The sequence below is a fragment of the Leptodactylus fuscus genome, chromosome 4 (assembly GCF_031893055.1).
Source record: "Leptodactylus fuscus isolate aLepFus1 chromosome 4, aLepFus1.hap2, whole genome shotgun sequence".
NCBI lineage: Eukaryota > Metazoa > Chordata > Amphibia > Anura > Leptodactylidae > Leptodactylus > Leptodactylus fuscus.
In genome coordinates, this window is record NC_134268.1 from 131,896,538 (window position 1) to 131,911,116 (window position 14,579).

General features: G+C 39.6%; 1 protein-coding gene across 1 annotated transcript in view; it reads left to right on the forward strand.

The window, feature by feature from the left end:
• The window catches only part of ADAMTS16 (ADAM metallopeptidase with thrombospondin type 1 motif 16), a 140,306-nt gene that overhangs the window by 101,954 nt on the left and 23,773 nt on the right, over positions 1 to 14,579 (forward strand). The window contains exons 15-17 of the mRNA XM_075271171.1: positions 497 to 741; positions 2,801 to 2,939; positions 10,074 to 10,200. Of these exons, the coding sequence (XP_075127272.1) occupies positions 497 to 741; positions 2,801 to 2,939; positions 10,074 to 10,200 (511 nt within the window). The remainder of the gene's footprint in view (positions 1 to 496; positions 742 to 2,800; positions 2,940 to 10,073; positions 10,201 to 14,579) is intronic.

A 14,579-nucleotide genomic window follows, 5' to 3' on the forward strand; every position in this document is an offset into this window, starting at 1 on the left:
TCTCTTTACTTGAGTGATTGCTGTCATGGTGCAGATTAAAAATGAAGTTTAATAGAGATAAACATTGCATGGAACTGTGTACTAATCTTACCTCTAAGCAACACAACTGGTCTCAAACAATTATGAAGGCAATAAATTCCACAAATTCACCAGGCCTATATATGTTAACTGAAAACCATTTCAGGTGACTACCTCATGAAGCTGATATAGAGAATGCCAAGAGTATACAAAGCAGTCATCAAAGCAAAAGGGGGCTGCTGTTAAGAATCTAAAACTTGTTCAGATTTAACGTTTTCATGTTAACTACTCAATTACATATGTGTTCTTTCATAGGTTTCAGGTCTTTAATATGACTCTACCATGTCCAAAAAAGAAATGACAATCAAGAAGTACAAAGATATGTCCAAACTTTTGACTAGAATATGTATGTGTGTGTAATATGTGCATGTATGTATCTAATTTGAGTAGACATATTACATTACTATTTATATTACAGAATACTATTCATTGACCACTATTCCTGCTGGAGCTCATAGCATCAGTGTTTCTGAAATGAATATTTCTACCTCATACATCTCTGTACGTAACACACAGAAAAAGTACTACCTCAATGGATATTGGACCATCGACTGGCCTGGCCAATATAAATTTGCTGGTGCAGTTTTCGAATACAAAAGACCTTACAATAATCCAGAAACTTTGATTTCTGCTGGACCAACAAATGAAACAATTGTAATAGAAGTAAGTTGTTTGTCACTTTTGTACAGTCGACCAAGCATGCATGTTTTCTGAGTGGTAAGAGAAGAATAAGCCGCTCCCAAATACTACCAGTGCTGGCTTATTTCTTGTGGGAACTAAATATTCAAAAATCTACAGAAGAATATTTTGTGGCATCTTTTGAGGCAAGCAATTGCTGCTATCCTCTGTTTCTTATGGTTTGATTCTTATTTGATTCCCAAATAACCTCTTGACCATAGTGTCAATAACACTTTTATATGTACAATCATCTTTACATTATTGGTAAAGATGCTGCTTCTGTGTATATGCATTTGATGCAGCTATGAAGTTAGGTTTCCTCTATGAACTTTCTGCTTCCGTATACCTATAGGGAAACTGTTGGCGTTTCTGTAGGTATAATTGATATGCTCTGTGTATTTTCCCGCAAGTTGTGGATGCGATTCGCTACTTTGCAGGGACTGTAAAATGCTGCGGTTTTTTTTTTCCGTGGTGTTTCCGCCATGGCCAAAAAGGTGGCATTTACACCACATCAAGCCTCGGCATAAAGGGGCTTTCTGGCAGTTAAAGAGGACCTTTCATGGATTTGGGCACAGGCAGTTCTTTATACTGCTGGAAAGCCAACAGTGCACTGAATTCAGCGCACTGTCGGCTTTCCCGATCTGTGCCCCGGGTAAAGAGCTATCAAAGAGCTATCGGTCCCGGTGCCATAGCTCTTTACAGTCAGAAGGCTGTTCCTGACAGTCTGTTCCTGTTTGTATACGTAGTTCTGATAAAAAAGACAGTATCCTATGCAAACAATTTGGACTTAAACGGTTTGGAAGTCCTAAGTGTTTAGGCCACTTTCTCACAACTGATTCCAGTCCTGGAAAACTGTCCAAGTAATACAGCTCACACAGGTCATTTTTCATGGATGGGACTTGGTTATGTAAAAGTGGCCCTAAGCAGCGTATATGGTACTATGTGTGCAGATATAGGCGATGGGGAGCTAAATCAAAAGGTTAAAGCTGAAGTTACTCAACTATTCAAGACTATCCACCAAGCATTAGTTATTTAGCATATTGTACCAATTACAGTGAGAGTCAATAGAACAAAAAGCATGTACAACATTCCATTCGGTTGCCAGCTCTTTATACTCTCCCTCTGCTGTATGGCATGTTCAGCAAAATTATGTACTGATAAGTTTAACTAGAGAAGCAGTAACTTTATGCGCTGACACTCCTTTCCCATTGGAGTGCTCAGCTAATCTATACATCTGTACATATACTGTAGATCCTATATCGCGCGCAACTAAAACGTTGTTTGTTTTTATCCACATCTTCACAATTTTTATCTGTAATTGATAAAACACTCATTTTCTTCTCTCTACTCCATCTTTTATTTTTAACTTGTTGAGATATCATTCTTGGTAACTGATTTCCAGTCATGTACTTAACTATGGTGTAAAGTAACAGTGGTACCGCATACTCGTAATAAGTTGTGGTGCTAGCAATAAGGGGGTCCTCCGACCCACGTAATCAATGGAGATAAATTTTGCTGCACACACCAATAATTTGAAGAGGTGTAATCATTTATTGTACAACAGTGAACACGCCATAGACATAATGCAAAAAAGTAGGTTTGAATGGAGAGCTAACTAGATCAAATAATGTTGACGTTTCGATTGTGCGACCTTCATCAGAACCGATCTAGTATTGGATCATGAGAGGAGGGACATTCTTCCTCTCATGATCCAATACTAGATCGGTTCTGATGAAGGTCGCACAATCGAAACGTCAACATTATTTGATCTAGTTAGCTCTCTATTCAAACCTACTTTTTTGCGTTATGTCTATGGCGTGTTCACTGTTGTACAATAAATGATTACACCCCTTCAAATTAATGGTGTGTGCAGCAAAATTTATCTCCGTTGATGACTTAACTACATCCACATATGGCAGGATGTGGTGTACTAATGCTATTCATTTAGATTAACTTTAAATTACACGCATTACTTAAACCATGAAGCCAAGAAAGTATCCTTCTGAATCTGTTGGGGTTTTTTTGTTTGTTTGTTTTTTTGTAGATTCTACTGCAGGGTAAAAACCCTGGAATAAAGTGGGAGTTTTCTATGCCCAAACAACGGAATGAGAAGAGGCTTACTCCAAAGCACAACTTCACATGGGCCATTATTCGCTCAGAGTGTTCTGCTTCTTGTGGAGGAGGTATAGTGTTGCAGTTTATTTTACTGTATGTTCTTCAAATGATGTCACTAGTTTTTAATGTTTTGTAAATATGCTAGCGTACAAGTCTATATGGTCTATAATGGGGTCCACCCGAAAAATGCTTGCAGAGCTTTTCTGTTCACATTTTTCAAGCGGATTAAGGGACCGAAACTCTGAACGGAGTCTGAATGCTTGTGCGACTCCAGTCTTTTTTTCCCTACAATTTAGCATGTAAATAATTTTCATTTTTTTTTATTTTATGTTCAAAACTATAGGCAAGCATCCTCCATGTAATAGAGCTTTGTGGTTTGTTATAAAGCTACATGAATGTTTGTGTGACTATTGGGTAATAATCTTGCCCTGAGGCGTAGCTTGCAAAGACTGGGCCCTATAGCCAACTTGTGACTTGGAACGTGGCTATGCTGGCATCAGTATGCATTACGACACTGACCTGACCTATGTCACGTCTGTGACACCACTACAGAGGCCTGAGGACAATATGGAGTCGCACCGATGTTGGTCAGCTGGCATGCTTGCTTTTTAATGACTGAATCCCTTTAACCATAGCAATTTTTTTTCTCCTCAACACACAGGAATAGTCTTAAAAAAAGGCTAGTAGTCTCCCTACCTTTAGAAGTCTTCTCCGCACTGCCATTAGGTAGAAATCCCGGTTTTCTTCTGTATGCAAATGAGTTCTCTCTCAGCACTGGGGGAGGTCCCCAGCGCTCAAACGTCTCTGGGGGTGTCCCCAATGCTGCGAGAGAAATCTCCAGCGACACCTCTCTCTTCGGCTGGAACGGCCTCTCCTTACGTATTCTTCCAGCACTGGCTTCAATCTTCTAGGAATGCACAGTCGGCTCTGCCGTCGGGCCTCAGGCAGAGCCGACTGCGGATGCCCGCAGCCATTTTATTGTGGCCACTTACACCAGTTTACTGTGTAAGCGACCACAAGAAAATTGAGTATCCAGTTCCTCTACCAATTAGTCATCCATACATAGTTATGATTTTAAGAAATAGACTTTTCAAAAGCCACATTCATTTTAACTGGAGCATGAAAGAGGTCAGACCTTGCCAGGATATTTGAGTACTATAACTTGAAGATGGCTTGTTAAACCAGACAGATACAGCAGGTGAACTGAAAGTTTTAACACAAGGTAACAGATGTGATGACTCCACAATAGTTTTATTATTATTATGATGATGATGATGATGATGAGACAACCAGCTTTAAAGGGATAGGAGAACAGCGGCCATCTATTTCAAGGGTTCCCATTGGCCTTAATGGAGGGATGTGTATACTGCCTGAACTCCATTTCATTCAGAGACACCCATTTTTTATTTATTTTTTTTATTTTTTTTTATTTTTTTTTGTTTCCTCCTCATCAGTGGGGGTCTCGAAGGTCAGACTTCCATCAATCTGCAAGTTATCACGTATATTATAGATGGGGGATAAGCTGATTAGATGGGGATATCACTTTCATGATAACAGAGGCAATCTTAAAGCAACCAGTTCAGCTATTAGAGAGCGTATCAATTCACAGTCCTTCCAAAGAACAGTCTTGCAGTCCAACCTGTAGCGTAGCAATAAGTAAGTCCACTTTAGTCCAGTCGGCATCACAGCACAGGTCAGAGGTCCTATTTAAGCCAAAGATATTTCTGAGTAAGCGCTGATCAGCTACAAAATGTGAAGGTCAGCACCCAGTCTGCACTATCAGACAGGCCAGTTGTCGGGAACAAACATTTGAACATGCAATTGTTCCCCATTGCCTTGTCAAATAGGGCTTTAGGTCCCAGCTTGTATACACTCCATTTACAATATGTTCAATTCTGTAGTCTTCCTTCTTCAGCTCAGTTACTTTGGCTCAAGGTTGCATGCTGGCTGGTCAGTCAACTCTTTTTAGACCACCCACAGGCATTGATCTCTCTTCTTTCAGGACACAGTCTCATTCACTCTGCTGTCTATGCAATATTGGCACATTAGGGCAGAAAATAACTGGTTTCACATTTAACCATGTTAGTAGTCACATTTGCTGGCTACAGTTCCACAGTTTCTATATTTTCCATTGTTCAAAATAACACACAGTGCCGCATCATGGGTATGTATCCTGTCACCCTCCCAATTCTGCAAAAAGTTTGGTCTCTAGGCATCCTACTTTACGTCCCCTGCAAGATTGGTGCATAGTCCTTGCACTACTTGACTCTCGGTCGGTGCAGCAATTTCAGAGCGGTTATGTGAACACTACTGGGATCGATCTATTTTTTTCTGGACAGCCTATCCAAATCATTCTGAAAGCCAAAGTAAACTTCAAGAAGTCCTTTGGGTTAGGAGGATTGATTTTTTTTTTTTTTTTTTTTTTTGGGGGGGGGGTTGTTTTGTTTATTCCTCATAGGAGACTGCGTATCAGCAAAGGGGAGGCCATATGTGCTCCTTAAAATTATAGGAAAAGGTATGCAAATTAACTTTCCTAGCTGGGAAAAGGAACATTTTGCCTCTAGTGCCACCTATTGAAAGGTAGCTCCCTTTAACTTAATGCCTGACTTTCAAAGAACCCTCATTCATTTGGAATTTAAGCCAAACCAGAATATCACAAGGCATACCTTTTCAGATATGTCAGAACATTACAAAGGTCTCATCAATAGAGTTCAGACTTGTCACCCTATATTACTGATCAGCAATATTTATTCTGTAGAAAATAGATTCATGGGTAAATGGATACATTCTAAATATTTAAATCTGTGGTGCTTTGTGTGTTAGAATTCCACTGCTTTTAGGTTTTAAGGAAATAAAACCTCCATGCTCCAAGTTTGGCAATTCTATAAAACTGGTCTTGAAATCCGTGCTGAGCGTGGGCAGCCTACAGCGGAGGTTGACAAAACCAAGGATGACACACAAGCCATATGTCCCTTGCACTCCCCTGTTCTGTCTGCCTCAGTCTCTTGTGGCAGCGCTCCCATCTATAGTGCAGCATGCTAGGATAATTTCTTTAACCTGTAACCTTCTAACAGGGCATCCAGGGCTCATATACACTAAACACTGCTTACACGGCTGTAATATAGATGTGTGAATTTTAAGTACAGGCGAACTACCTTATTTATTGCATGATACACAAAGTACCACATTTTTTATTTTTAAAATTTTTGAATCCAATTTACAGTATGTGGACAAGGCCTAAAGTACTAACATAGTTATTTTGTATTTTCTTCAGCCCTACTGTATATTGTAAATTCTCTGGACCAATCTCTGATGCAGGGAACTGAACTGTAGGTACAAGGTTAAAAGGTCGTAGGCGAGGGCTACATATTGACATGGTATGGAACAAAAAGTTGAATACAAGCCATGTCTAATGATTGTCTATGGTATTGCATTGCAACCTGTAAATTTGTGTGACTAAGCCATAACAGTCAATAAATATCCAACACTGTTGTATTTTGGTTGCAGACTGTAAATTGCGTTTGACTTTTTCACTATAGAATTCAGTGGAAGTCATGTAACTAATGTATAAGCAATGGTTTTCTGAATTAACAGTTTTCTTACAGCCAAATTGCAGTTGTAATAAAGTAACCCACACCATCTTACACTGTCTGTCGTGTAGGGAGAGTCTAAACCCCTTTGTCCTTACTGCGCCTATAACTGTGATGAGGAGCTCAGTGCTAGCAAGTTAATGTGCAACAACTTTGTGTAGTAAAAGCCGGTTGCTTTATATCAGGTGTTACAATAAACTATACGATAAAATGTTACAATATGATATGTTCTGTTCTGTGTAATATACATTCTCTTGTTGCTTTAAATAGTGCAGGTCCTCATGCAGTCAGCGTTTTAGTACTTTCTAGAATCTGCATTGTGCAATGATTCTGTAGAAGCTTGATCTGCTGGAAGGAAGCATTGCCCAAGTTAGGGTGGGGACCGGTTGGTGCAGAAACAGTGTAAAGATGGTTCAGTATGATGGAATGATGACTTTCTGCTGGAGCACATCCTGGAAGCTTGTACAGTTTTCTTACTATCTTACTGTGTTATGGGGATAACGTCCATCCTTAGGGAGAGACCACCTTTTCAGGTGTGTGGAGACTTATACAGACATAGTTGCTCCACTGCAAGGGAACATGGGAAGAATATGCAAATCTGTCTCCCAAGATGTAAACAGGGAGAAGGTGCCTCTGTTATGCTGCCCTCTATGGGAAGCACCCTGAACATCATGCACGACTTTCCCAGAAGTCTTTACTGCATAATGCGGGGTTATAACCAAATCAATTTCTCAGCTACGGACGGCACCATTTCTGTCTGGTCTGGTTCCCATAGAGGGCAGCATAACAGAGGCACTGTCTCCCTGTTTACATCTTGGGAGACATATTTGCATATTCTTCCCATGTTCCCTTGCAGTGGAGCAACTATGTCTGTATAAGTCTCCACACACCTAAAAAGGTGGTCTCTCCCTAAGGATGGACATTATCCCCATAATCCGGTCCCTCAGCCTCTCACTTCTACCAAATCAGTTCTCTCTAGGCGGCGCTGATGAAGTCCAACCAGACAGAAACGGTGCCATCCGTAGCTGAGAAATTTGGTTATAACCCCGCATTATGTAGTAAAGACTTCTGGGAAAGTCGGGTATGATGTTCAGGGTGCTTCCCATAGAGGGCAGCATAACAGAGGCACTGTCTCCCTGTTTACATCTTGGGAGACAGATTTGCATATTCTTCCCATGTTATCTTACTGTGTGTAATAATTCTGTGAATATCAGCTATAACATTCTTTTGTTGACCAGTGGGGGGTTGGGGGACAACTTTGTTAGTTGATGTACCGCTTTGCTGCCCAATCCTTAGTAGGATTGTGGTGCTGGTTGTATTGAGTGCCATAGTCTCCAGTGTCATAAAGCACCAGCAAATGGTGTTTGCTTACAACAGTAAATTGAAGACAACTGTTTTAGTCTGTCACTCTAGCATTAAATTATCATGCCAACAGGTCTACATTAAATAGAGTGTGCTAAAATTGCTCATATGATGTCAATTAGATATGAGATATTTAGAATTATGTTTGAAATGTTTCTGGAAAATGGAATAGTAACCTTTCCTTCTGACTTATCCTTATCTCCCATTCATTTTAGAAGAGAATAATCACATACTCGCAGACAGTTTTAAATTTTTTTTAAAAAACAAAGATTTATTGGTATTTAAAACACAAAAGAAAACAATTACCTGTTGTTGTTGTTGTTGTTGTTGTTGTTGTTGTTGTTGTTGTTGTTGTGATCCTTATTCAGCAGCCCAGGACCTGCAATTGTGTTGTACAGTTTTCTGGTCCTGCTTCAGGATTTATTCATCACACCTGTCAGCCTCTACATCAGCACTGCAATAGTTCTATATTGGCCTGTATAACACTGAAACAGTGATCAGATCACTGATTCGTGTTCCCTATTGGGACAAAAAAATGTCATGAAAAAAATAACAAAATTTTAAAAAAAACCTTATACAGTTTAAAAACACAAAACATAGTATAAAACACTACATATTTGGAATTTCGCCTCAAAATATGGAATTAAAGGTAATCCGTCATAAATACCCAAAAATGGTACCAATAAAAAAAAAAAACACAGTACAAGCCCTCAATCAATAGAAAAATAAATGTTTTTTTTCCCCAAAATTATTTTTTCTCTTCAAAATTAGTAACGCATAAAAAAACTATGTAAATTAAGTATTGACGTAATTTTACCGATCTAAAGAATAAAAATAACATGAAATGTTACATGGCGAAGGGCAAAAAATTATTTAAAAAAAAGCAATGCCAAATTTTTTTTTTTTATTTTTTTTTTAGTCCACCCAGAAAGCTAGTGAGATGTTAATAAGTTATAGACTCCCCAAAATTTTGTCATTATAAAATGCATCTCATCCCACAAAAAGCGAGCCCTTATAGGACTACATAACAAGAAAAATAATATAGCTTGTGCAATGTGGTGACAAAAACCCACCCAAAAAATGGATGTGGAAGGAATATATGTTATGAGTGTATATCAGGGTACACCCCAGAATTAGAGCTTGCAATGGAAAAGAAACCAGACGTTACCCTCAGATTGACTCTCCCCCTAATCATAGAAGCTACTGGGGAAATACTAGGGAATTTGGTGTACCAATGTACTCGGCACAGCTTACATATTCACTTTTCACCATCCACTGTATATTCTCATCTGGGAAAATAATGCTCACAACGCCAACTGATAAATTCTTTAAGGAGTGTAGTTTTCGAAATGGGGCGCTCTCTAGATTCCACTTTAGTAGTACTTTAGAGGCTCTACCAACATGACATGGTGCCCAGATACCAAACCTCTAAATCTGCACTGCAAAAGCCACAAATCATTCCATTTCTTGTGTATACAAACAGCAGTTAACACTCACAGATTCAGCTTTTTTTTTTGTATTCAGGATAACCCATGCAATAGTTTTAGGAAGTGGGCATCACATATTGGACACTGAAATAACATATTTCTATAAAAAAAAACAACATTCATTCATTTTCTTCGTCTGAAAACGTTAATACCCCCTTTTGAAATACTTGAAATACCTCTATATAACCATACAACATTTTATGACCACATAAACTTGTAAATTTAGAAAACCTCACCAAGAACCAGATTTTCACAGCACCCATTTTTCGCAGCACGTGTTGGATGCCAGTACAGAGCTGCTGAGCATGCTCAGTATGCTCTGTACTCCGTAGAACTACACAAGCGTACTGTATATGCGCAGTACGCTCACGTAAGCAGCCACAAAAAAATGGACATGGGCATGCGCAGTCGGCTCTGCCTGAGGCCCCATGGCAGAGCCGACTGCGCATGCCTAGAAGGATGAAGCCCAGTGCCGAAACAAGAAGCAGAGAGAGGCGTTGCTGGAGAGTTCTCTCGCATCATTGGAGACACCCCCTGTGCTTTTTGAGCACTGGGGACTACCCCCAGTGCTGTGAGAGAACTCATTTACATACAGAAGAAAACTGGAATTTGTACCAAATGGTGGCACAAAGAAGACATCTAAGGCTACTCCTACATGTTAGGGAGAAAAAATGGGATTTCAATGTTTGAATCCTTTTTAAGTCTCATTGCCAAAATTGGTATAGTAGCTGAAAGCTGATAAAATATTGGTTTTGTTTTTCAGGTTACATGAACACCAAAGAAGCGTGCTACAAGGATATGCGGTTTCAGGTTAATACTTCATTCTGTAATGCAAAGAATCGACCTTTCACAGGGCGGGTCCCTTGCAACTTACAAGCTTGTACTCCAGGGTAGGTTACAAATCTGCACATGTAAAGAATAAACACTCTATGAACATGTGTGACAGTAAATTAGTCTTACACCAATTGGATCTTGGCGCTTATGGCAATGGTTTTGATAGCAGAGGCTAAGCAGTATGTAAGCAAAGTCTAAGCAGTACACAGTTGACCTTGATGACCCAGTCTGTTCTTGCCACACAAGAACATCCCCAATACTTATTATCTACTGATCGTTAATGAACTGCTAAACCCATGGAATAAAGATAAGGAAAAGGCAACCTATGGAATCGGAGCATATGACTCCAAACATCGTGAGAGGTGATACACGAAAGACTAGGGAATACCACAGGCAGACTTATATTGCAGATCTAGTGGGAGAGTCCTCAAACATCGAGTGCCTTGTGATGAAGGGCTGGAGAGAGGAGGAGCCATCCCAGTCATAACAAAATCATTGGGGAAGGGGAAGTGTAAAACTATATTGGCCTAATTTTTGCAAAAATACAATCAACCTGTGCACTGGATAAACCTCACACATATACACTGATTCTATAGACCCCCTTTCACTCCATGCATTCCATAAAAAAGGGGTTCTCTTGGCATAGACTGGACTTGTATGAATGGGCCCAGTATCAATTCCTCTAGTGGTCCCTAGGTACCCCATTACAACACTGCATGCACTCTCAGATTTGACAGGGATGAGAGTGCAGGGATCCTGTTATATGGACAGCCAGTGGCAATATAAGGTTTTGAGATACATAGACAAGGTATCCTAAGTATCTTACAAAATGTCTCTAATATCAGTGCCTGGTACATAGGCCCTGTTCCAAACACAAGTAGTGGATGTATCTCTTTGCACAACCCAAAATTAAAATAGAACCCATACTAAACCCTAGCATAAACAGACTGTAAATAATAGAGTTAAGGGGATATTGTCACTCCTTGGGGAGAGACCACCATATAGGTGTGTGGAGACGTATTAAGCCTTTAGCACTCCACTTCGCAAGGGACTATGGGAAGAATATGCAAATCTGTCTTCTATGATGTAATTGGGAAGTCAGTTGCTGCCTCAGTGTTGCAAACCAATAGAGGGCACTCACTGGAATGTGCAAGCCTGTCTTCCCTGATGTAGTTAGGAAGACAGGATTTCAGTGAAACAACCCAATAAAGGCTGCTCCCTTTTAGCATCATGCTCGATCTTCCAAGAGGCCTTTGTTTTGCAACGGACTTCCCAATTACATCATGGAAGACAGATTTGCATATTCTTCCAATAATAAAGAGCTTATCATATCTGCAAGAAATAATGGAGAAACATTTTAAAACCAGTGCATAATGTCCTTGTAGTTAATGCATTAAAATTAAGAGGCATACAAGAGGAAGTCCCCTAGGCCAGATCTACGCCAGCCAGTTTTTGGTATGAGATATTGCAAATCCGTCAGGCTGAAGTGTCCCCATCATGTCCCACTTTTCGAAATGGCAAAATATCTGTAATAATTTTTTAACACAAGGACTAGATTACTAAATAAGCATAGGAACTGAAATAAATAGAGGCTCCAGAATGATCCTAGAATGCACCGCAGAATATATAGACAAGCATGCAACGTAACTACAGAGCTCAGACCAGACAGCTAAGAGAATACAGACACGAAGAACTCTGAAGAAACACAAATCCCAGCTCAGACCCTCTGAATAAATTCCCATTGTAGCAATAAATATATCTCTTAGTATACATCCCTGAATAATTCTGAACCTTGTAATAGCAACATATCCTGGAATAAAGAATCTGCAATAAATACAGAACCCAGACCAGAGCTCTCACATACATACAGATCCCTAAATTAATAAATGCCAAAGGCTAAACAAAATGCAGACCCATAAATACATATAGACCCCAGATTAGACCTCAAAATCAGTAGGACCCCTGAAAACAGGCTCCACATAAAACCTCCCATATTAAAACAGGACCGCCTAAATATCTTGTATCCCACTGACAGATTATTGTGTTTGTACATCTGTAAGGGTAAATAACAGAGGAAGTGTGCAGTAGAGAATTCTAAGAATAAGATGATCTTGATATTTTATCATATATTATATTTTATATCTTTTTTATAATTTTATAGAAAATATAAATTACAGAAAATTAGCAATATTTCCTTTGTTACTGTATTACAATATGACTTCAGAGTTTGCTAGAATGATTTTTATAAATTTTTCCACTATTACTTTCTGATCATGGAGTAGTTCATAATATTTCTTAAAACCTCATTCTGTTGTGTGCATAAGAACTAGTGGAAAGCAGCAAATGGTCTAATAGTATATTTTCTGGTGATTTAACACTCACTACTTTCTTGCTATAACATAAGGAAAAATTGCTTAGCGGAACCATTTAATCCGAGCATGTACAGGCAGTAATTTCCAGGTCTCCTAGCCAGTGCTGTAAGAAAAGATATGTCTGATTTATAGCAGTAGTAGAAACTCTGGCAGCTGTCCCACTTGTAACTAATATACAGCACTTTCCAAACATATAGTATCATTGACTTTTTTTTTTATTTCCATGGTGTTGAGACCGTATGATCACCCAAATCTGCAGTCTCTTTTCCTTTTGTTTAGGGAGCAACAGGTGTGCAATGCATGCTTTCCTCATATTTCCGATGACCTTATAGACCATAGTTAATAGTCACAGTCTCCATTCCCATCAACAATAGCAATACATGAGTCATCCACGTGTAGAAAAAAAAAAAATCCCACAGTTGACTGGGAAATCATATTATCTTTAGTCAGAGGTTGTAACTTAAGTAAATTCTACTAGGCAACAGAAAACTATAAAACAAAAACAGTAGATGTATTATGATATCACCCCTCATTTATACCCATAAACAGGATATTAATAGAGATGAGCGAACAGTGTTCTATCGAACTCATGTTCGATCGGATATTAGGCTGTTCGGCATGTTCGAATCGAATCGAACACCGCGTGGTAAAGTGCGCCATTACTCGATTCCCCTCCCACCTTCCCTGGCGCCTTTTTTGCTCCAATAACAGCGCAGGGTAGGTGGGACAGGAACTACGACACCGGTGACGTTGAGAAAAGTAGGCAAAACCCATTGGCTGCCGAAAACATGTGACCTCTAATTTAAAAGAACAGCGCCGCCCAGGTTCGCGTCATTCTGAGCTTGCAATTCACCGAAGACGGAGGTTTCCGTCCAGCTAGCTAGGGCTTAGATTCTGGGTAGGCAGGGACAGGCTAGGATAGGAAGGAGAAGACAACCACAACAGCTCTTGTAAGAGCTAAATTCCAGGGAGAAGCTTGTCAGTGTAACGTGGCACTGACGGGCTCAATCGCCGCAACCCAGCTTTCCCAGGATCCTGAATGGAATACACTGTCAGTGTATTCCCGTATACCCGATATATACCCCGATACCCGTTCCAACGGTGTGCCCCCCCACCTTCACCCCAGAAATACCCTGCAAGTCCCCTAGCAATAGAATTGGGGCTATATACACCCACAATTTTTACTACTGGTATACAGTGCCATTGTCTGACTGGGAATTCAAAGAATATATTGGGGTTATAAATACCCTCATTTCTTGCTACTGCCATATAGTGCCAGTTTCTGACTGGTAATTCAAAGAATATATTGGGGTTACGTGCACCCACAATTTTTACTACTGGTATACAGTGCCATTGTCTGACTGGGAATTCAAAGAATATATTGGGAATACAAATACCCTCATTTCTTGCTACTGCCATATAGTGCCAGTTTCTGACTGGTAATTCAAAGAATATATTGGGGTTACGTGCACCCACAATTTTTACTACTGGTATACAGTGCCATTGTCTGACTGGGAATTCAAAGAATATATTGGGGTTATAAATACCCTCATTTCTTGCTACTGCCATATAGTGCCAGTTTCTGACTGGTAATTCAAAGAATATATTGGGGTTACGTGCACCCACAATTTTTACTACTGGTATACAGTGCCATTGTCTGACTGGGAATTCAAAGAATATATTGGGAATACAAATACCCTCATTTCTTGCTACTGCCATATAGTGCCAGTGTCTGACTGGGAATTCAAAGAATATATTGGGTTACGTGCACCCACAATTTTTACTACTGGTATACAGTGCCATTGTCTGACTGGGAATTCAAAGAATATATTGGGAATACAAATACCCTCATTTCTTGCTACTGCCATATAGTGCCAGTTTCTGACTGGTAATTCAAAGAATATATTGGGGTTACGTGCACCCACAATTTTTACTACTGGTATACAGTGCCATTGTCTGACTGGGAATTCAAAGAATATATTGGGAATACAAATACCCTCATTTCTTGCTACTGCCATATAGTGCCAGTTTCTGACTGGTAATTCAAAGAATATATTGGGGTT